We start from the raw sequence: 21,613 nt of genomic DNA on the forward strand, positions 1-21,613 counted from the left end.
CACCTTTGGCAAAGTCTCCATCATAGCTGTTTAATATTTGTATCAGCTCTCACCAGTAAAAGGAAAGCCTCTTTAGACAAAGTAAATAAAGACCATCTTATGGGGAAATACTTTATATCACGTGGAGTTGACTGAAATAGTGCAACAAATGTAAATGGTCTGCATTTATATTGCATATTCACACTGCACCCAACCTCCTTTGCCCCTCCCATGGATGATGAGCCCATGGGAAGTAGAGACCCAAACACCTTAATAAGAAATGGAAAAACTTGTTGAAAGTCAATTATGTACAACAAGTATTAGGGCCACATTGAGAAAAAAAAGCACACAGTTAAATAATAAAGTTGCACATTTAAGAGATTGAAGTCGTAATATTCTAACGTGTTGTTTTAGAGGAGGAGAATTGAGGACTTGGATGAAATTGCTGCTTTTGTGGAGGGGAAAATAGCTGGAACTGGTCGACTGCAGGGTTATCAGTGCAAGCATCAGTGCGAAATTCAGAAGGGTTTTGTGGTTTCTCTAGTTTATCATATGAATCCATGTGTCTTAAGGTGTTGGGGCCTCTGCAGGTGTACTGCCGGAATCGGAGACACCGCGCTCTCTGGACCTCGACTCCTTCTGGGTCCAAAATCTTAATTATCAGTCAGACTGTCACTTGAGAAACCTCAAAGCATCATGACAAAATCATCTCTAAGGAAAATACAGTTGTTTATCTTTACTTTCATCTTTATGACAGTAACCAAACAGAAATCATGAGTAACATTAATGTCTGTTGCCTCTTTACATTTAACAAAAAAAATAATCATTTATAACAGTACCATACAACGGTTATTATATGAGACTATTTGTTTGTGTATTTGTCTTTGTTTTGGGCCTCAGCTTTTTCCCCACAGTTTGCAATAACCCACTTTAGTTCCTGATTGTGGACTACTGTCCAATCCAAAGCCACACTGTCATTAATAAGATGCAAGACTCAGAAGGTGAGCTACTGTAGCCTTTATAAAGTGCCTTATCATTTCCTCTGTCCCTCTCATTCTCTCCTCAGCCCAGTGAAACATTATGACTTCACTTGCTATATTTTCTTTGCTTTGTTCTATCAGTGTCCTCACTTTAACTGATAGCTCACTTTCCAGCATCACCACTGCAGCTCCACCAGCAGCCTCAAAGTGCACTCTTCTAAACAGCTTCCAGCCAGGATTTGTGGTCCAGGGTGACTATGTCATTGGTGGGATTTTCCCCCTTCATTTTAATCTGAAAATGCCAGACCTTAACAGCACCTACAGACCACCACCAATAAATTGCAATGGGTGAGTTTCATAGTTGATAGTGGGAGAATTATACTTACTTTTTCCTGTAAATTATATCTACTGTTGCACTCTTAATATAAAATGTACTAGACAGAATGTGTTTATAAACTTTAGAGTTTTTATATTAACAGACTACATTCATCTGTATCAGCCACAGACTTTATCCCAGAGCTTTCCGGTGGGCTCAGACTATGAGACTGGCAGTGGAGGAGATAAACCAAAATCCAGTGCTGTTGCCGAATCACACTCTGGGCTACAAAATCTTCGATTCATGTGGATATCCACTGACAGGACAGAGAGCTGTTTTATCGATGCTGAATGGGGTGAATGAGGAAAACTCTTCTATGTGCACAAATGCCTCGTCACCTCTCGCTGTGATTGGGGCTTCTGGATCTGCTCAGTCTATTGTTTTGTCAAGAATCCTGCAGCCATTCAGGATCCCCATGGTAACGGTAACTTTTATTTATGTCAATCATCACAAAAAATTTATTCTTTCCTCAGTAACACTGCACTCTGTTTTTACACAGATCAGCTACTTTTCTTCATGTGCATGTTTGTCAGACAGACAAAAACATCCAACCTTCTTCAGAGTAATTCCTAGTGATGACTACCAGGTAAAAAGTTGAAGCACTTTTACACATTTACTACTACTGTCATCAGAAATAATTCTTATTATTACAGAAATACTTCTTAATAATAAGTACCTGAAAAGTTTCCCTCTTATATTCTGTGAGAGTTCTTTTCAGGTTTGGTCATTATAATAATCACGGTATATTTCAATTTTTGTTTATTGTTATAATCTTTTTTATTGATGTTTTGTCAATGTATTTTTCATTGTTAGTCTTTCTGCTTGTTTTAGAGTCGTATATATATACAGCACTGCTTACATTTTATTAAGATGGAACAATGCTTATGTGTGTTGTCCCTAACAAATAATACATAAATATTTTTTTTTCTGCCAAACATCCGTGCTTTATCGTTTACAGACTACAAACATGTTATAACAGGGCACAAAAACAGATAATTTATCATATTGGTTTTAATTTACAAATGTTTTTTGTCTCTGAAATGAAACTGGGTGAGTCGAATGTCTTTTTCTGTTGAGCCCAGGTGAAAGCCATTGCACGGCTACTGGTGCACTTCAACTGGACTTGGGTGGGGCTCCTGCGAGGAGGCCATGATTATGGCCGCTTTGCTGCAAAAGGTTTACTGAGAGAATTACAGGAAACCAAAGTATGTGTAGCGTACCAAGAAATTATTCCTCTGCTCTACAATCGTCAGACTGGACTAAGGATAATAAAGGTATGAAAACACTGTGAGCGCTGTTGACTTCTACCTTTAAATGGTAAGTGTTCTGTATTCATATACAGCTTTTCTAGTGTTGATGACCACTCCAAATGTGCTTTACACTACAGTTTTTGTCATTCACCCATTCACATAGAGTTCATTCACATTTAATGTATACATTGAATCTATGTGCAGCACATTTTTTTGTGTCACACATCTTTCATACCCATTCACACACTGCTGGTACAGTAATGTGAGTTTTGCCCAAAGAAACATCAGCATGTAAGTCCCGTGGAGTTAGGAATCAAACCCTCAATCTTTCAGTTGAAAAACGACTCACTCTACCACTGACCCACTGTTGCCCCTTAAATATGTTCTTACCACAAGATAAAATAGGAACACCCTCCGGAACTCTAGGGGCTGGGTAGAAGTGTGATTTGATGCTATAAAATATGAACTTTTTAGTCTTTTAGTCTAGTCTTTTTAGTTAAACATAGGAGATGCCATCAAAGATTGATAGCCAGAGGGAGCTCAACACAGGGCACTCGACTTATTGCCAGTTGCCAGGTCACATCCGGTATCTGCAGATTAAGATCCTCCTCCCATTTGGACTTTATATGGTGAAGGGAAGGAGCAGCTACATTTTGGATTGTATCATATACAAATGAAACAAAGCCTTTTGTTTGTGGATCCCTGCTAACACAATCATGGATCCAATCATCCTCTATAGCTACTAGGGAAGGTAAAAAACATGTCCTAGTGTAATTTCGAATCTGCAGATATCTGAAGAAATGGGTGTTTGCAATGCCGAAACGCACCTTTAGATAGTCAAATGAAATAAAAAGGCCAAGGTTGTCAAGGATGGGCAATTTATTATGTCCAAAATGTACTCTTAATTGTGACCAGATTCGGAGGGAGTTCCCAATTATTGTATTATTTGTGTGATAGCGCTTGCTAATCGGCATCGGAGCACACGCCAAGGCAGCCAGTGAGTTGGGGGAGCTACAGTGTTGTTCCATAAGTAACAATACTGGTGCCTCATGTTCAGGGATGTTAGATGTCCAATATGAAAGGGCATGAAGGTTAGCTGCCCAGTAATAGTACATTAGGTTTGGTAATGCAAAACCCCCATTTTCCCTGGGCCTCTCCAGAAAAGTTTGCCTAATTCGTGGCACAGTTCTGTTCCATATAAAGGTGGATATGTATTTATTAATTTCAGTAAAGAATGCTATAGGAATAAATGTGGGAATTGTCTGAAAAAGAAATTATAGTTGTTTTTATGGAGTTAATTCCTCCTGCCAACGATAATGGGAGGGACAACCATCTTGTCAAGTCTTGTTTAGTTCTGTCCAGTTCCAGTTAAAGGCGACATAGAATGCTTGTATCACACATATATGTTAGTTATGGAGGTCTACTTACATATATTAACTTGTTTTCATGATGAAAAACCTCCTAATCGCTGCAAACGAGCCGATCAAAATATCTCCTCACTGACGCTCTCGTCAGCCGCGCGGTTTCAGACCAAAACCACACCCCCAGAACGTGGACTGTGTTGTGATTGGCCAGCCAACGAGAGCTTTCCTACTGTCCCGTGATTGGCCAGGTACCTGGAAGTGACGTAATAGATAGGCCAGCTCTCAGATACACAGCTCCCCCTTCTGGCACGGTGGATGCTCTGCATCTCAGCAGCGACAACGAGAGTACTTATTCTTCTTCCGCGGTTGAATGTACGCAACCGGATGTGCCCAGACTAGTGCCCGTTCCAGGAGGCGCTACGGTGGTGAGAGGAGTGGTGAGGATTTCTGATGACGACATCAAATTAAGGAAGTGCCAATCCGCTTCGCAGAGCCCAGGAAAACAATACAACACTATTTTCTCAGCAGTGGCTGAACTGTTGTTCTGAAACTTTAGGGTTTCATAAACGAGGTAATAACGCAGATACACACACACAAAAGCAGCGTAAATTGGAGCTTCCGGTCTATGTCGCCTTTAAAGTTATTTTTTTAAAAAGATCAGTAACATGTACACCTAGGTATTTAAAGGAGTCATATGTAATCTTAAATGTGAACATGTCAAGAGGCCTCTTTTTTTGTATTATTTGGTTGACTTCCTGCAGACAGTAAACCCTAAGAGATATCCTTATTTTGTAACCAGAAATTACCCCAACTTTAGTGATTAGGTCTAATGTATCTGGGTGTGAAAGGTACAAAAGGAGATTTGGCTTATATAGTATGTTAAAGAGAGCTAGTTGCCTGCCAGTCATAAAGCCTGTCTGATCTCTGTGGATTATATTGTATATGGTTGGTTCAAGTCTCGCTGCAAGGGTCTTTGTTAAGATTTTATAATCAGAGTAAGCTGATTGGTCACTGAGAGTCACATTTTAGCGGATCTTTACCCTTTTTGAGAAGAACAGATATAGTTGCCTGCGTCATCGTTAAGGGTAGAGTTTTCCTTTGGAAGGCTTCTTCATATACTTCGCATAGAAGTGGCACCAGTTTAACAGAAAAGGCTTTATAAGGGTAGCTGTCCGGGCCGGGCGACTTCCCAGATTTGGATGTTTTAATGGCCCTTTCAATTTCAGCCTACATTGGTGGTTTCTCAAGCACATTGATACTGTCCTGATCCAGAGACGGCATAATTCTGTAATCAGTGTTGTCACCTGCTTCAGATTTATATAAGTTTTTGTAGAATTCTCGAAATTGTTTATTAATACTTTTTTGTTTTGTGATGCTACCGCCGTTATCTAATCCAATTTCAGTAATGAAGCTTAACAATGTCCAGAAAATGAAGAGGGTCAGAACACGAGGAAGATGAATAGATGAAACTATTTTGCCAAAGTATAAAGTGCTGGGAAAATACAGGGTGTGAAGTCAAGAGACAATTAGTACTAAAATACAACAGGAAATGATGCATCATGTAAACAAAAGCATGACCTAACTTTGGCAAAAAAAAGTCTACTAGAAATAGTACTTATTCTTGACTGTGTACATCTGAGTTTTTCTTATTGTCACTCAGTTTTGTTTTTGTCTCTGTAAAACCCTGTCATCTACATGATCTGACCCTCTGTAAAGGTGATGCGTAGCTCTACTGCAAAAGTGGTGGTGGTATTTGCAGGCCAAGGAGAGATGACACCTTTCTTGAGAGACTACATGACTCAGAACATCAGTGAAATCCAGTGGGTGGCTAGTGAAGCCTTGGTCACAGCATCAGTCTTTTCAGGGAGAGAGTACTACCCTTACTTGGGAGGAACCATTGGGTTTGGCATCAGAAAAGGTCATATCTCCAGACTGGGTGACTTCCTGCAGACAGTAAACCCTAAGAGATATCCTGACAATGTCCTGGTGCATGAGCTGTGGGAGTCTCTGTATGGTTGCAGTCCTTTTCCATCGTCTGTCACCCAGATGCCGCCCTGCTCAGGGCAGGAGTCTCTGCTGGAACAGCACTCAGCCTACATGAATACATCCAGCCCTAGAGTTGCCTATAATGTCTACAAGGCTGTATATGCTATTGCCCATTCCCTGCACAACCTTCTTCTCTGTCAGCCGGGGAGGGGGCCTTTCCAGAACAACTCATGTGCTCAGAGCAACAACATACACCCTTGGCAGGTACTGTATAATCCACTATTGTTTTACCATTACAAACTGTGGGTCAAAGCCCAGTGGTGGGCCTTGTAAGCATGTTTGGTGGACTTCAGACCACGATAACTAGTAATGCATCGAAAAGTCGTCCACCGAAAGACCGAAAGGCCGAAAGACTTTTAAGACTGAAACAAAGCGACCAAAACTGCGGCAAGCACGTGCCTGTCTATTAGTGTCTGTCCAAGATCAGTTTGGAACACCAATTAAAAGGTTACAACAAGATGTGAGTACACGGTGGAACAGCACCTATGCACAAAAGCGAAACTTGGCTGCATTAACATGACATTCACTCAAATTCCTTGCACTTTGTTGCGGGTGTATTTGATCCTCGTCACAAAGATCATTACTTGGATGTGGGGATAAAGCAGCATGTCGAGAAATGATCCAGGTTGCGTTGGATACGGAGCAACTGCTTGGAGACGGAGAAGCATACAGTGCAGGAGCGGTGCACTGTGGAGCGGTGCACTGTGGAGCGTTGCGCTGTGCCTGATTTTTGATTTCAACCAACAATTTTCATTTTGGTGCATCCCTAACGAAAAATATTTCCCATTTACCACAGTAATGTACCATACTGTACATGTCACATACATATTTTCAGTATTATAAAAAATCGAAATACATTTAAAATGTTACTGAAATACATTTATGACTTTTTTTTTCTTCAATTGTTTATTGTTACATTGTAAAAATAGCACTGGACATTTGATGTGTTCATGTTAATGTGATGTTACATTTTACCATACAAATTCAGGCCATGGATGTTCAGCTGGATTTTTAGGGGGATTGAAACCTCAAAACTCTGAAGACTGGGAAGTTCTGCAAGACAGGGTTAGTGTTTAAGCTAATTCACTGTTTCATTTTGTGCATTTCCTAATTTTCAAGCTGCAACACTACCTCCAGGAAGTGAAATTTCAGATTACTGGGGAGGAGGTGGATTTTGATGCCAAGGGTGACTCAGTACCCTATTATGATATTATCAACTGGCAGAGAGGCCCAGAAGGAAACATTGAATTTGTCAACGTGGGTTTGTTTGATGGAACCAAGGCTGTTGGAGAGGAGCTGTTGATCCAGGAGGACGGGATAATGTGGGCAGGACATCAGAGTGAGGCAAGCTGCTCACACTGTGTTTTTACCTTCATCAGATGCCAACTGTTGAAGTTCTGTAGGTTGAGATGGAGGTAAGTCAGGTGGACAGAGCAAACTGGATCTGATATATATTTTCATATACAACAGCGATTCAAGGCCCAGTTGGACTATGACTGTTGTTTTCCTCATGGATCTTTCTTGATGGAATGTAAGAGTGAATGGTTGTTTGTCTCTGTGTGCTGGACTGATGACCCATCCTGGGTCTGACCCCGCCTTTTGTCTTCTGTCAGCTGGGATTGGCTCCAGCTCCCCGCGACCCTCATGTGCAGGATAAAGCAGTAGACAATGAATTAATCTTTCTTCATGACATTAAATGTTTCTGAAAGAGCTCTCATAGATCTACATATAAATATATTTAACAAAACCACAGGTTATGGAATAGCTTATCAATTCAATTCAATTTTATTTGTATAGCGCCAAATCATAATTACATTTTCTCAAGACACTGTATATAGACAACATCATGGAGAGCAGAGGAACCCAACAATTTACACAACTAGGCCTCAGTGGAGAGAAAAAAAACTCCCTTTTAAAAAGAATAAATCTCTGACATAACCAGACTCAAAGATGTGCAGCCATCTGCCTCGACGGGTTGGGGTGAAAGGAAAAATGGGGGGCAGAAAGGGGGGAGAGAAAGGACAAGAGAGAGATGATGTAGAGACAGAAGAAAGAGACCAGAAACAGATACAAAACAATTGTATCAAGTTATTTGTTTATACAGGACAGTTCTGAGTCTGTGATGAAATGTTTATAGAACTACAATGTCATTTATATAAGCAGCAGCAGAGATTGTTGATAAAAAAACATACTGATATCAACTTTAATTAAAGCATAATAATAATGGTGATGATATGTATGATAATATAAGCCTCAAAAACTGGATCTGGATCCTGCAACCTGTAAGATGAGGACACAGAGAGAGAGTGAGAGAGGAAAGGAAGGAAAGACACAAAGTCGTATTTATACCCTGACTGTGAGAGAGTGAGTGTGAATGCATCACAGGAAATTCCCCCAGCAGTCTAGGTCTACAGCAGCATAACTAAGAGATGGTCCAGGTTTCCCTGAGCCAGCACTTAACTATAAACTTTATCAATAACAAAGGTTTTAAGTCTCACTTTAAATATAGAGAGAGTTTCCGACTTCCGAACTGTCATTAGAAGCTGGTTCCACAGGAGAGGAGCCTGGTAACTGAAGGCTCTGCCTCACATTCTGCTCTTACAGACTCTGGGAACCACAAGTAAACCAAACTGTACGGGGAGCCAGTGCAGAGAAGCTATCCCTGCAGTTATATGGTCTATGTTTCTAGTTCCTGTCAGAACTTGTGCTGCAGCATTTTGAATTAACTGAAGGTTTTTAACAGACTTGTTGGACCATCCTGTTAACAAGGAGTTACAGTAATCTGGGCAGGAACCCAGTCCTGTGTGTGCACCTTATAACAATGTGAACACTGTATAACTCAAAACACTGTGTTAAACACACTTGATTAACTAGAAGTAACAAATAATTTATTGACAAGTGGTTTTGAGGAATTTTCCATCCGTTAATAAATTAACCAATAAAAATGTACCGATGCACATGGTCTTTCCACTCAAGGTGCCAGTGTCTGTGTGCAGTGCCAGTTGTCTTCCAGGCTCCCGGAAGGCTGTCCGTCGTGGGGAGCCTATCTGCTGCTTTGACTGTGTACCATGTGACAGTGGCAAAATTAGCAATCAGACAAGTGAGTTTGAGCTTAACGATAAAATGTCAAAGACAATCCATTCTTACAATTGTAGTACAGAAGTAAAGCAATACTGAAAATTGTTCATACTTTCTTCCCTTTAGATTCAGTAGATTGTACAATTTGTCCTGAGGACTTCTGGTCAAACAATGACAGAACAGCCTGCATCTCCAAGAAAGTGGAGTACTTAACCTTCGATTCATTGGGAATAGCCCTGACAGTGATATCTGTGGTGGGCGCCTGCTTCACTCTGGCTGTCTGTGGAGTCTTCTTCTGTCACAGACACACAGCCATCGTCCGTGTGAATAACTCTGAGCTCAGTTTCTTCATACTGTTTGCACTGACTCTGTGTTTCCTGTGTTCTCTGCTTTTCATTGGAAAGCCAACATATTGGTCCTGTATGCTGCGCCACACTGCGTTTAGCATCACATTTTCACTGTGTATTTCCTGCATCCTGGGGAAGACCCTGGTGGTACTGGCTGCATTCACTGCCACCAGGCCAGGGCACAACATCATGAAGTGGCTGGGGCCTAAGCAGCAGAGGACCATCATCTCCAGCTGCACTCTGGTTCAGGTGGTTATCTGTGCTGCCTGGCTCATTGATGTCCCCCCATTTCCATCCAGAAATACACAATATGAACATTCAAAGATCATACTGGAGTGTAGTGTGGGCTCTAGCCTGGCATTCTGGTGTGTTCTTGGATATATTGGTCTACAGGCCTGTCTGTGCTTTGTATTGGCTTTTCTGGCCCGAAAGTTGCCGGGGAACTTCAACGAGGCCAAGTTCATCACATTCAGCATGCTGATCTTCTGTGCTGTGTGGCTAGCATTCATCCCTGCTTATATCAGCTCCCCTGGAAATTATGCAGATGCAGTTGAGTCATTTGCCATCTTGGCCTCCAGCTTTGGCTTATTGTTCTGCCTGTTTGCTCCAAAGAGTTACATTATTTTACTGAAGCCTGAAAAGAATACAAAACAGCACCTGATGGGGAAAGAAAAGAAATGATGAATCACAAAATAACAAAGTTATTGAGTCAGTAAGAAGTGGACTCTTACAGTGACTTATTGATTACTAACCATTCTAAAAACATTAATTAATAATTATTCAACGTTGCTTTGATTTTGATATTTCTTTACAGATATTGATTCTAGTATTCAAAAATGACTGTTATAACCCCAGTGCTTGCTTGGTGTATCTGTGTGGGTATGTCTGTGATGACTCTCAACCTCCTGCACACAGGAGTCTTAAGTTGGTCATCAGTGCAATAAAAGGAGAGTGAAATACCTTGCTCTGCCCTTTTTGTGAGCTGAGGTGCTGCAGCTTTGTGAGACCTTGATGGTGTTCATACTCCTTTCTGTTGAAAGGAGGGTGTTTGCTGTGGCGTTTTCCCTCCTTGGTTGTGTGTATGTTTTTTTCCCCTGGGGTTTTCTTGTGCATTAACCTGGTTCTTTGTTTGGCTATTTTTTTAGAGACCAGCACTTCAGGTTTTAACTTCTTTGAACTTGAATCTAATTTTAAATAAATAAAGTAACATCTTGTGTTTTGATGTCTCAACTGCCCCTGCTCCCCTTCTTTTCTAACCCCGGTGTATTATTGTTGTTTTAATGGTCCCTTCATCTCCCGAGCAAAAGTCAGAAACATAACAATGACACTAAAAAAAGTCTATTTAGAATGACAAATATATTGAGGCTGTAGTAACAAGACCCCGACATTCTCTGAGATTGTTTTTACAAAACATCCAAGGTTGAGATGTACACATCATTGAACTAAAACATGATAGCAAGATATTTGAAGCTTACATCATCTATATCACAGAGACATGGCTGCAACACCATAAGTCACACAATAACATTGATGTGCCATAGTGGACATCTCATCATAAATTCAGGTCAGATTCACACAGTAAGATGGCATTTTTCACTGTAATTCAAACCGAGACTCGGTTTGTCAAGGACTTGCCTCACATTATTTTCATATCAAGTAAAGGTGTGGGTCATAACACCCATGAGGTCTTGATCCCTCTATGTTTGCTAATTGCAGGCAAATCTCCAAACTTCCATTATTTTCTGGAGAAAGTTTTTTTTTTTTTTTTTTACCAAATTACATTTTTTTTTTTTAGACACAAATAGTATTCATGAGGTGTTTCAGTCTGGGTTTAAATTCCTACTCAGCACAGAGTCTGCACTATTAAGGGTTTTTAATGCCATATTCTTAGCCAATGACTTTGGTAACTGGGTTATCCTTGTGCTGCTTGATTTGCCTGCTGCTTTGAATACAGTTGAACATACCTCTCTAATGTATCATCTTGATCACTGGATGGGTATTAGCAGCCCTGACTGTCTTCAAACCTATTTGGATGAGAGAAGTTTCTGTGTTAGCCTTTGAGTCCTCTACAGCACCCCTCCGCTGTGGGATGCCGCAGGGTTCGATACATGGACCTCTCCTCTTTTCATTGTACCTGCTTCCTTTAGGTTCTATTTTGAAAAAAAAAAATGGCATAATTTGTTTCCACTGCTATCCAGATGACACATTAACATATCTCTAACACTGGTGCAACTGGCCGCTGCTGCTCTCTGCCTCCTGGATTTGTTTTCTCGCTTTGTATCTGCCTCTACTGCTCAATCAACCAAAGATTGTTCTTTCAGCCAAAGGAACAATAGTTTGTCTTTTTTTGAAAACTTCTAAGTCTTGTTTTGATGGACTCTAGCAAGCATCTTGGTCTTCTTACAAATGCACAAACACATTCACCTGCCTCTTACCTGGTTCTTCACCGGCTTGCTGCTGCTACTACCGTCTACGGAGCCGGTGTTTGGTTGTTTCACCACTGGGGCAACAATGTGGATCACTGCTCTGCCTGTGTGGATTATTGATGCCTGGGCTATTTCCATCATCCTCTATCCAGCCAAAATCAAAGAAGGCTAGTCAGTGGAACGAGTCTACAAATGGGTTCTTGAACAGCGCCCTGCTGGAAGGGGCTTATCAACGGTGATGAAAATATATGATTTTGCTGACGGGCCTTCTTGGTGCTATCGCTTCATGCAACGCAATGCAATCAGAGCACGGACCAGGATGTGTCAGAAACTTCCACTAAAACTATCACATATAGAAATGACTAAATGTGACTAAAACTAGCATTTTTGTCCAAAAGACTAAAACTAAGGTTAAATCTAGAATGGCTGCCAAAAACAACACTGGTTCTGTTGAGATTTAATGACATGTTTGCCCTTAATGACAGTGAAGTGGGTCTAACACACCTGGTGGAACACGTCACAGACACAGGTGATGCTAGGCCCATTAAAGTGTGTCCTTGGGTTGCCTTCCCCTGGCTCGCCAGGAGGCTGCTCACAAGAAGCTGGAAAAGATGCTGAAAGCCGGCATCATTGAGCTGTCCAACAGCCCATAGGCTAAGAAAAATAGCACATGGATGAGCACAAAGAAAGATTCATACCCCATTCCCAGAAATCCTTGGACTTGGTGGGGAGTTCTTCTTGGTTCTCCAAGCTAGACCTCTGGAGTGAGTACTGGCAGCACTGGCAAAGACTGCGTGTGCACCAGCCGAGGGCTTTGGCAGTTCAAAGTCCTTAGCTTTGGCCTTTGTAATGGCCCGGCCACTTTTTAGAGATTGATGGACAGTGTGTTAAATGCTGTCCCCCGTCAGCAGTGTCTTGTGTACCTGGATGACCTATTGATTCATGGGAGGTCCTCTGAGGAGGTGTTGGACTCTCTGGAACACGTTTTGGAGAGAATGGCAGCTGCAGGCCTCAAGTTGCACCCCGACAAGTGCCACTTTCAAAGTTGGGAGGTAGAGTTGCTGTGCCTCAAACTGGGCCAAGATGCCGTTGACACACTGGAGGGGAAAATTGACGCCATCACTGGCCCACCCCCACTGACCAGACCTAACAAGCAAACACCCCTATGGAAATGGTGGCTTTGGACATTATGGACCCTTTACCCTGTACGGACCAGGGAAATTGTTATGTTCTCGTAGCAATGGACTACTTTATGAAGTGACATGAAGCCTATGCCAACCCAGACCAGGAGGCTAAGACCATGGCAACACCTTAGTGGAAGGGATGTTTGGCACGACTGAGGACACCTGCAGAACTGACCTTTGGTTTGCCACCGGACACAACAGACTCACCCTCTGGGCCGGACTATGCGAGGCAGCTGCAGGACTGCATGGAGATGGCACATGCCTTTGCTTGGGACCAACTGCAAGTGGTGTGTTCAGTCCCTGAACACACTGCAGACACTGATGCCCCCCGCTTTTTTTTTTTTTGTTAAATGGATTGGATGAGACCAAGAGGTTTTTTCAATATGACATCATGTGTTATACTTAGGAAATACAAATTTTGCTTTTAATTGTGATCGTGCAAATTAACTGCTGTGCCACAGTCACACTCTGTAAGGTAGCTTGGAACCTTTGGTAACTTTTCATGTTTAATGTTTAAAGATCACACTGATGTTCTGTACAAGTCTTTAGAATGAGTTTAACTCAGTAGGTCACTTGATCTTTGACTAGTTCTTGGTCTGATCACACTGCCAAGTTTCATGCATGCACTGTAAATGACACCTTGTACCATTTGCCATTGTGGTGACACTTCAGTTTGGACGGAGCACCATGGAATAATTTTAGCACAAAATTACTCATATGAAGACCCAACTACCTTAATACGAAAAGGAAAAACTTACAATTATGAATCTCATTTAAGACTAGGAGAAAAATTCCTGGGGTCATGACAAAATGGGCTCTTTGATTGTAGTCAAAGACTTGACGTCAAGTCTTTACTTGCATCTTTTTGACAGTGACCAAACTGTTGCCTCTTACATAATTATATATAATGTATTATATAATACATAAAACAATAATAACAGGTTCATTATCATATGAGCTGCATTTCTTTGTGTATTGTCGTTATTATGTCTTTGTTTGGCCTTAGCTTTTTCCCCACATTTTGCATTACCCCACTTTAGTTCCTGATTGTGAACTACTGTCCAATCCAAAGCCACTCTGTCAATAATAAGATGCAAGACTCAGAAGGTGTGATACTGTAGCCTTTATAAAGTGCCTTATTGTTTGCTCTGTCCTTTTCATTCTCTCCTCAGCCAAGTGAAACATTATGACTTCACTTGCTTTATTTTATTTGCTCTACTCTGTTTTCAGCTCACTTTTCAGCATCACCACTGCAGCTCCACCAGCAGCCTCAAAGTGCACTCTTCTAAACAGCTTGCAGCCAGGATTTTTTGTCCAGGGTAACTATGTCATTGGTGGGATTTTCCCCCTTCATTTTAATCTGAAAATGCCAGACCTTAATGGCACCTACAGACCACCACCAACAAATTGCAATGGGTGAGTTTCATTGATGATAGTGAGAGGATTTTACTTACATTTTCCTGTATAAATGATGTCTAATTTTGCACTTTTAACATAAAATGGAGTAGACTGAATGTGTTTATAATCATTAGAGTTTTTATATGAACAAACTACATTCATCTGTATCGACCACAGACTTTATCCCAGGGCTTTCCGGTGGGTTCAGACTATGAGACTGGCAGTTGAGGAGATAAACCAGAATCCAGTGCTGTTGCCGAATCACACTCTGGGCTACAAAATCTATGATTCGTGTAGATATCCACTGACAGGACAGAGAGCTATTTTATCGATGCTGAATGGGGTGAATGAGGAAAACTCTTCTATGTGCACAAATGCCTCGTCACTCCTCGCTGTGATTGGGCCTTCTGGATCTCCTCAGTCTATTGTTGTGTCAAGAATCTTGCAGCCATTTAGGATCCCAATGGTAACAGAGACTTTTATTCATGTCAATCATCACAAAAAAATGTATTATTTTCTCAGTAACACTGCACTCTGTATTTACACAGATCAGCTACGCTTCGACGTGTGCATGTTTGTCAGACAGACAAAAATATCCGAACTTCTTCAGAGTAATTCCTAGTGATGAATACCAGGTAAAATGTAAAACATGTGGTCAGTTATTGTTTTTAGTCAAAGCTCGGCACATTTACTACTCTGTCATCAGAAATAATTTTTACAACTACCTTTAAAATTAAATCTATGATTAAAAAAATTGAAGTAAATATTCAAACACTGAGAAATTTATTCAAATATATGAGTTCCTCTTTCTTATATCCTGTTTGTCTTCTTTTTTGTCATTGTAATAATTATTATCATCAGTACATTTATATTATGTTTTTGTTGTATTGTTAGAATCTTTATTATTGATGTTTGTCAATGTCTTCATTGTAAGTTGTTCTGCTTGTTTTAGAATCTTATATATACATCACTGCTTACATTATATTAAGATGGAACAATGCTTATGTGTCATCCCAATAATGAAATAATACATCAATATTTCCTTGTTCTGCCAAACATGATTTGTTATAAGAAGGCACAAATCCAAATAATTTATTAAGATATTGCTTTTCATTTGTGTAAGTTTTTTTTTAATGTCTGCATTATGAAACTGTGTGAGTTGATTGTCTTTTTCTGTTGAGCCCAGGTCAAAGCTATTTCACAGCTGTTGGTGCACTTTAACTGGACTTGGGTGGGGCTGCTACGAGGAGACAATGATTACGGCCGCTTTGCTGCAAAAGGTTTACTGAGAGAATTACAGGAAACCAAAGTATGTGTCGCGTACCAAGAAATTATTCCTCTGCCCTACAATCGCCAGGGGGGACTAAGGATAATGAAGGTATGAAAACACTGTAGGCACTGTTGACTTCTACCTTTAAGTGGTCTATGTATATACAGCATTTATTGTGTTGATGACCACTAAAAGCTGCTTTACACTACAATTTATCTCATTCACCCATTTACATACATTCACACATTTATACATTGCATCTATGTGGAGCACATTTTTTTGTGTCACACATCTTTCATACCCATTCACACACTGCCAGCACAGTAATGTGAGGATAAGTGTCTTGCCCAAAAACACATCAGCATGTAGACTCATGGAGCCAGGAATCAAAGGCTCAATCTCAAACCCACTGCCACCTCTTTAATGTGTTTTTTCCACAAGATTAAATAATAACACCCTCTGGGACTCTAGGGGCTGAGTAGAGTGGTGATTTGATGCCATAAAAAAATGAACTAAAGTTTGTATAGCATTAATGAGTTTCTGTTTCAGTTAAAGACACTTTTGTGCTGCTAACACATATTAACATATAAATACATTAAAGCCCCTATTTGTGGACCTACTGTTATCATTGCATTTAGACACTCCAGGAGAAAACTGTATGTTTGTCTCACTTTCATCTATTTATATCATCAGGCCCATATTAATTCCAGAGTCATAACGCAAATTGTGACTCTCTGACCATGTACAGGATCAATCAAAAAAAAAATCATCACTTAACATCACATCACTTAACTAAGTCCACAATAGGTCAATACATGTGCATTCATTCAAAAATGAATAAGAATCACAAAATGCGAGACAATGTCCAAAAAATGAAGAGGGTCATAACACGAGGAAGATAAATAATGTCACAGGTGAAATTATTTGGGCAGAGCATAAACTGTCACTGGTGGGAAAATACAGGGTGTTCAAGTCAAGTGACAATGTTAGTACCAAATCACATAAACAAAAACATGAATTTACTTTGACGAAAAAGTATTTTTCTCCAAAAGAAAACCTGACATATTGCCTTATAAGGTTTGCACTAGAAATACTACTTATTTTTCATTGTGTACATCTCAGTTTTTCTTATTGTCACTCAGTTTTATTTTTTTCTCCTTGTAAAACCCTGTCATCTACATTATCTGACCCTCTGTAAAGGTGATGCGTAGCTCAGCTGCAAAAGTGATGGTGGTATTTGCAGCTGAGAAGGATATGACACCTTTCTTGAGAGACTACATGACTCAGAACGCCACTGGAATCCAGTGGGTGGCAAGTGGAGTCTTGTTTACATCATCAGTCTATTCAGGGAAAGAGTATTACCCTTACTTGGGAGGAACCATTGGGTTTGGCGTCAGAAAAGGTCAAATCTCCAGACTGGGTGACTTCCTGCAGACACTGAACCCTAAGAGATATCCTGACAATGTCCTGGTGCATGAGCTGTGGGAGTCTCTGTATGGTTGCAGTCCTTTTCCATCCTCTGTCACCCAGATACCGCCCTGCTCAGGGCAGGAGACTCTGCTGGAACAGCACTCAGGCTACATGAATACATCCAGCCCCAGAGTCTCCTATAATGTCTATAAGGCTGTATATGCCATTGCTCATTCCCTGCACAACCTCCTTCTCTGTCAGCCGGGGAGGGGGCCTTTCCAGAACAACTCATGTGCTCAGAGCAACAACATACACCCTTGGCAGGTACTGAATAATCCACTATGTCTTTACCATTACAAACTGGGGGTCAAAGCACAATGGCGGGCCTTGTAAGTATTGTAGGTGGACTGCAGACCACGATAACTATCTCCCATTAACCAAAGTCATATCTTCTAAAGCTAACTAATTCATAATATATTTAAATCTTAATGAAATATGTTTAGGAATATTTTAAAATACTTTATTGTTCCATTGTAGACACAAGACATTTTAATTTCCTTGCGATGTGTTTACTTTAATGTTATGCTACATTTCTACTACTGCACAAATTTAGGCCATGGATTTTTAGGGACCGTAAAACCTTGAAACTCTGAAGACTGGAAAGCTCGGCAAGACAGCATTTTACTGAAACAAACGCAATTCAGTGTTTCATTATTGTGCATTTATTAATTTTCAAGCTGCAACATTACCTCCAGCAAGTGAACATCCAATTTGCTGGTGAGGAGGTGGACTTTGATGCCAAGGGCAACTCTGTACCCTATTATGATATTATCAACTGGCAGAGAGGCCCAGCAGGAAACATTGAATTTGTCAATGTGGGTTTGTTTGATGGAACCAAGGCTGTTGGAGAAGAGCTGTTGATCCAGGAGGACAGGATAATGTGGGCAGGACATCAGAGTGAGGCAAGCTGCTCACACTGTGTTTTTACCTTCATCAGATGCCAACTGTTGAAGTTCTGTAGGTTGAGATGGAGGTAAGTCAGGTGGACAGAACAGACTGGATCTGAAACAGGGTCATTTGTTTTCATACACAACAAAGTTTCTAAGCCCAACTGGATTATGATGTGTTTGGTGATTGACTATCTCCTGTTGTTTTCCTCACGGATCTTTCTGTATGGAATGTAATAGTGAATGGTTGCTAAGAGTGAATGGATGCTAAGACTGAATGGATGCTGTGTCTCTGTGTGCTGGACTGGTGACCCGTCCTGAGTCTGTCTCTTTTTGTCCTATGTCAGCTGGGATTGACTCCAGCTCCCTGTGAACCTCATGTGCAGGATAAAGCGGTAGAAAATGAATTAATCTTTATTCATGTTATTAAAGGCTTCTGAAAGAACTTTCATAGATCTACAGGTAAATTAATTTAACAGAACTACAGGTTATGGACTAGCTTATGTGCAGGAACCCAGTCCTCAGAGTCCATCTTGCAACCATGTGACCATCAAAAAGTTATTTGATGACTACCAGCATACCTGTAGTCTAAACTGACATCTTCAGGCCAAATATATGTATCTCACCAACATAAAACACTGTTAAACACAGAGAAACTAGAAGTAACAAATACTTTATTGATTTTGAGTAATTTTCCAAATATTAATAGATTAACCAAAAACATTTAACAATATCAGGTTAAATGTTCGCTCCTCTATAGGTGCCAGTGTCTGTGTGCAGTGCCAGTTGTCTTCCAGGCTTCCGGAAGGCTATCCGTCGTGGGGAGCCTATCTGCTGCTTTGACTGTGTACCATGTGACAGTGGCAAAATTAGTAATCAGACAAGTGAGTTTGATCTGAACAATGAAATGTCAAAGCAAATCCATTGCATTGTAATGCAATACTGAAAATTGTTTATACTTTCTTCCATTTAGATTCAGTAGATTGTACAATTTGTCCTGAGGACTTCTGGTCAAACAACGACAGAACAGCCTGCATCTCCAAGAAAGTGGAGTACTTGACCTTCGATTCATTGGGAATAGCCCTGACAGTGATGTCTGTGGTGGGCGCCTGCTTCACTCTGGCTGTCTGTGGAGTCTTCTTCTGTCACAGACACACAGCCATCGTCCGTGTGAATAACTCTGAGCTCAGTTTCTTCATACTGTTTGCACTGACTCTGTGTTTCTTGTGTTGTCTGCTTTTCATTGGAAAGCCAACATATTGGTCCTGCATGCTGCGCCACACTGCCTTTAGCATCACATTTTCACTGTGTATTTCCTGCATCCTGGGGAAGACCCTGGTGGTACTGGCTGCATTCACTGCCACCAGGCCAGGGCACAACATCATGAAGTGGCTGGGGCCTAAGCAGCAGAGGACCATCATCTCCAGCTGCACTCTGGTTCAGGTGGTTATCTGTGCTGCCTGGCTCATTGATGTTCCCCCGTTTCCATCCAGAAATACACAATATGAACATTCAAAGATCATACTGGAGTGTAGTGTGGGCTCTAGCCTGGCATTCTGGTGTGTTCTTGGATATATTGGTCTACAGGCCTGTCTGTGCTTTGTATTGGCTTTTCTGGCCCGAAGGTTGCCGGGAAACTTCAACGAGGCCAAGTTCATCACATTCAGCATGCTGATCTTCTGTGCTGTGTGGATAGCATTCATCCCTGCTTATATTAGCTCCCCTGGAAATTATGCAGATGCAGTTGAGTCATTTGCCATCTTGGCCTCCAGCTTTGGCTTATTGTTCTGTCTGTTTGCTCCAAAGAGTTACATTATTTTACTGAAGCCTGAAAAGAATACAAAACAGCACCTGATGGGGAAAGAAAAGAAATGATGAAACACAAGTTAATGAGTCAGTAGCAAATGGACTTGTATATTTCTTTCAGTGACTTATGGATTTCTAACCATTTAAACATGTTTATTAATCAATGTTGTTTTCATATTGATATATCTTTACAGATATGACACTGTAGTGTACAGAATTGATCCAAATCACAACATTATCTCAACACTCTTTATATAGTAAGACAGAATACTCACAATTGTTTCAATGATTTTTGTTTTATCAATAATAACAATAAATACACTAAATGTACAAGATCAAAAAAGAGTGTAGTCAATTTGTTTACTGTTAAGAAGATTTAGATTACATGGAACTTTCACAGGATGCTTGCAGAAAAGCAGTTATTACAATATGTGTTACAAGACAACATAGAAATATTGATCATTGGTCATTTCCATGGAAGAACATAAACTTTGGTAGACTACAACAAAATAAAAAATGCAGTGATATTTCCACCTTTGTTAAAGTCTCCATTATAGCTATTGAACATTTGTATCAGCTCTAACCAGTTAAAGGAAAGCCTCTTTACACAGAGCAAATAAAGACCAACCTATGCATATTCTAGTGTATAGTTTTGCTATTCTCCATTCACTCACTCTTTCATACTGCACATCTTTCATACCAATTTGTCCACTGCTGGCACAGCCCTCAGGGGCAACATGGGGTTTAGTTTCTTGCCCATGTCAACTATAAGAGCTGGGAATTTAACCCAAATAATTCCAGTTCAAAGATGACTTGCTCTACCCCTGCACATCATGAAAAGTGTTCAATGGTCATGTCAGTAGATTGCATATACTCTCTCTATATATGCACAACACTGACAAGTATATATAGCTGCAATAAAAATGATTCAACCCCTACTGCAAATTAGGTTTATTTGCAAAATGTACAAACTAGCAGCTGTGCAAGAACAATTTAAATAGCTTAACACAACTAATATTGCAAGAGGTTTCTTCAAGTTCAACACAAAATGCCACTTTTAATGCATCTTTTTAATAATACATAGCCAGACACCAGTTTCTGGCAGCGTTCCTGAGGAATCATAGCCCCTTCCTCCTGGGCAAAGGCCTCCAGTTCACTAATATGTTTGGGTTTGCGTGCTGCAACTGCCTTTTTCAAATCCTACCACGAGACTTTCAATGGAGTTCAAGTCAGGCAACTCTGATGGACATTCTAGTATCTTCCAGGACTTCTTCTGAAACCAAACCTTGATGGACTATGCTTTGATTAGTGTCCATTTGGAAGGTCCAATGATGCCCAAGCTTCAGCTTCCTCACAGAAACCATGACATTTTCTCCCAGGATTTCCTGATACTTGACTGAATCCATCTTTCCCTCCAGACGCTAATGTTTTCCAGTGCCAGAGGAAGTGAAGAATGCCCAGAGCATCACTGTGCCACTGCCATTCTTTTCTGCGTATGCTTGGTTCTTCTCCTCCAGACGTAGCGTTGATCCAAAGGCCTGAAAACATCCAATTTTGTTTCATCCCTCAACAGAACAGAATCCCAAACTTCTTTGGCTTATTTATATGGTTTAAAGCAAAGTGGAGCCGACCTTTCTTGTGCTTTTGGGTCTATAGTGGTGTCTTGGAATCCGGGAATCCTTGGAGCCCTTCGGCGTTTAGTATGTGACTTACTGTAGAAACTGCCCCTAAGTCTTGCTGCAGGTCTTTTGC

At 40.7% G+C, this 21,613-nt stretch overlaps 3 protein-coding genes across 3 annotated transcripts; all 3 read left to right on the forward strand.

The window, feature by feature from the left end:
* Positions 1-1,212: 1,212 nt before the first annotated feature.
* On the forward strand, positions 1,213-10,646 carry LOC122765751 (extracellular calcium-sensing receptor-like). Its single transcript, XM_044020152.1, has 8 exons — positions 1,213-1,307; positions 1,459-1,753; positions 1,835-1,921; positions 2,418-2,609; positions 5,666-6,199; positions 7,115-7,321; positions 8,972-9,095; positions 9,200-10,646. The coding sequence occupies exons 1-8, from the start codon at positions 1,258-1,260 to the stop codon at positions 10,099-10,101; spliced, it is 2,391 nt and encodes a 796-aa protein (XP_043876087.1). The 5' UTR covers positions 1,213-1,257; the 3' UTR covers positions 10,102-10,646.
* A 3,552-nt stretch (positions 10,647-14,198) lies between these two features.
* On the forward strand, positions 14,199-17,141 carry LOC122765757 (extracellular calcium-sensing receptor-like; the record flags this gene model as incomplete). Its single annotated transcript, XM_044020158.1, has 5 exons — positions 14,199-14,446; positions 14,606-14,894; positions 14,977-15,063; positions 15,615-15,806; positions 16,899-17,141. Coding segments are annotated over exons 1-5 (1,041 nt in total), but the record flags the coding sequence as incomplete, so codon positions are not given.
* Positions 17,142-17,176: 35 nt separating this feature from the next.
* Positions 17,177-20,479, forward strand: LOC122765756 (extracellular calcium-sensing receptor-like). The gene is made up of 4 exons (XM_044020157.1): positions 17,177-17,432; positions 17,846-18,070; positions 18,816-18,939; positions 19,029-20,479. The coding sequence occupies exons 1-4, from the start codon at positions 17,280-17,282 to the stop codon at positions 19,928-19,930; spliced, it is 1,404 nt and encodes a 467-aa protein (XP_043876092.1). The 5' UTR covers positions 17,177-17,279; the 3' UTR covers positions 19,931-20,479.
* Positions 20,480-21,613: the final 1,134 nt, after the last annotated feature.

This window comes from Solea senegalensis, linkage group LG3 (genome assembly GCF_019176455.1).
Source record: "Solea senegalensis isolate Sse05_10M linkage group LG3, IFAPA_SoseM_1, whole genome shotgun sequence".
Classification (NCBI taxonomy): domain Eukaryota; kingdom Metazoa; phylum Chordata; class Actinopteri; order Pleuronectiformes; family Soleidae; genus Solea; species Solea senegalensis.

What these genes read in the sequence shown, in the direction of transcription:
- LOC122765756 (XM_044020157.1), top strand. Translation starts at nt 17,280, where the DNA reads ATGAATACATCCAGCCCCAGAGTCTCCTATAATGTCTATAAGGCTGTA. An exon ending in GGGCAGGACATCAGAGTGAG is followed by an intron (nt 18,071 to 18,815) that starts GCAAGCTGCTCA and finishes GCTCCTCTATAG; the next exon opens with GTGCCAGTGTCTGTGTGCAG. An exon ending in CAAAATTAGTAATCAGACAA is followed by an intron (nt 18,940 to 19,028) that starts GTGAGTTTGATC and finishes TCTTCCATTTAG; the next exon opens with ATTCAGTAGATTGTACAATT.
- LOC122765751 (XM_044020152.1), top strand. Translation starts at nt 1,258, where the DNA reads ATGCCAGACCTTAACAGCACCTACAGACCACCACCAATAAATTGCAAT. An exon ending in TTCCTAGTGATGACTACCAG is followed by an intron (nt 1,922 to 2,417) that starts GTAAAAAGTTGA and finishes TGTTGAGCCCAG; the next exon opens with GTGAAAGCCATTGCACGGCT. An exon ending in CAAAATTAGCAATCAGACAA is followed by an intron (nt 9,096 to 9,199) that starts GTGAGTTTGAGC and finishes TCTTCCCTTTAG; the next exon opens with ATTCAGTAGATTGTACAATT.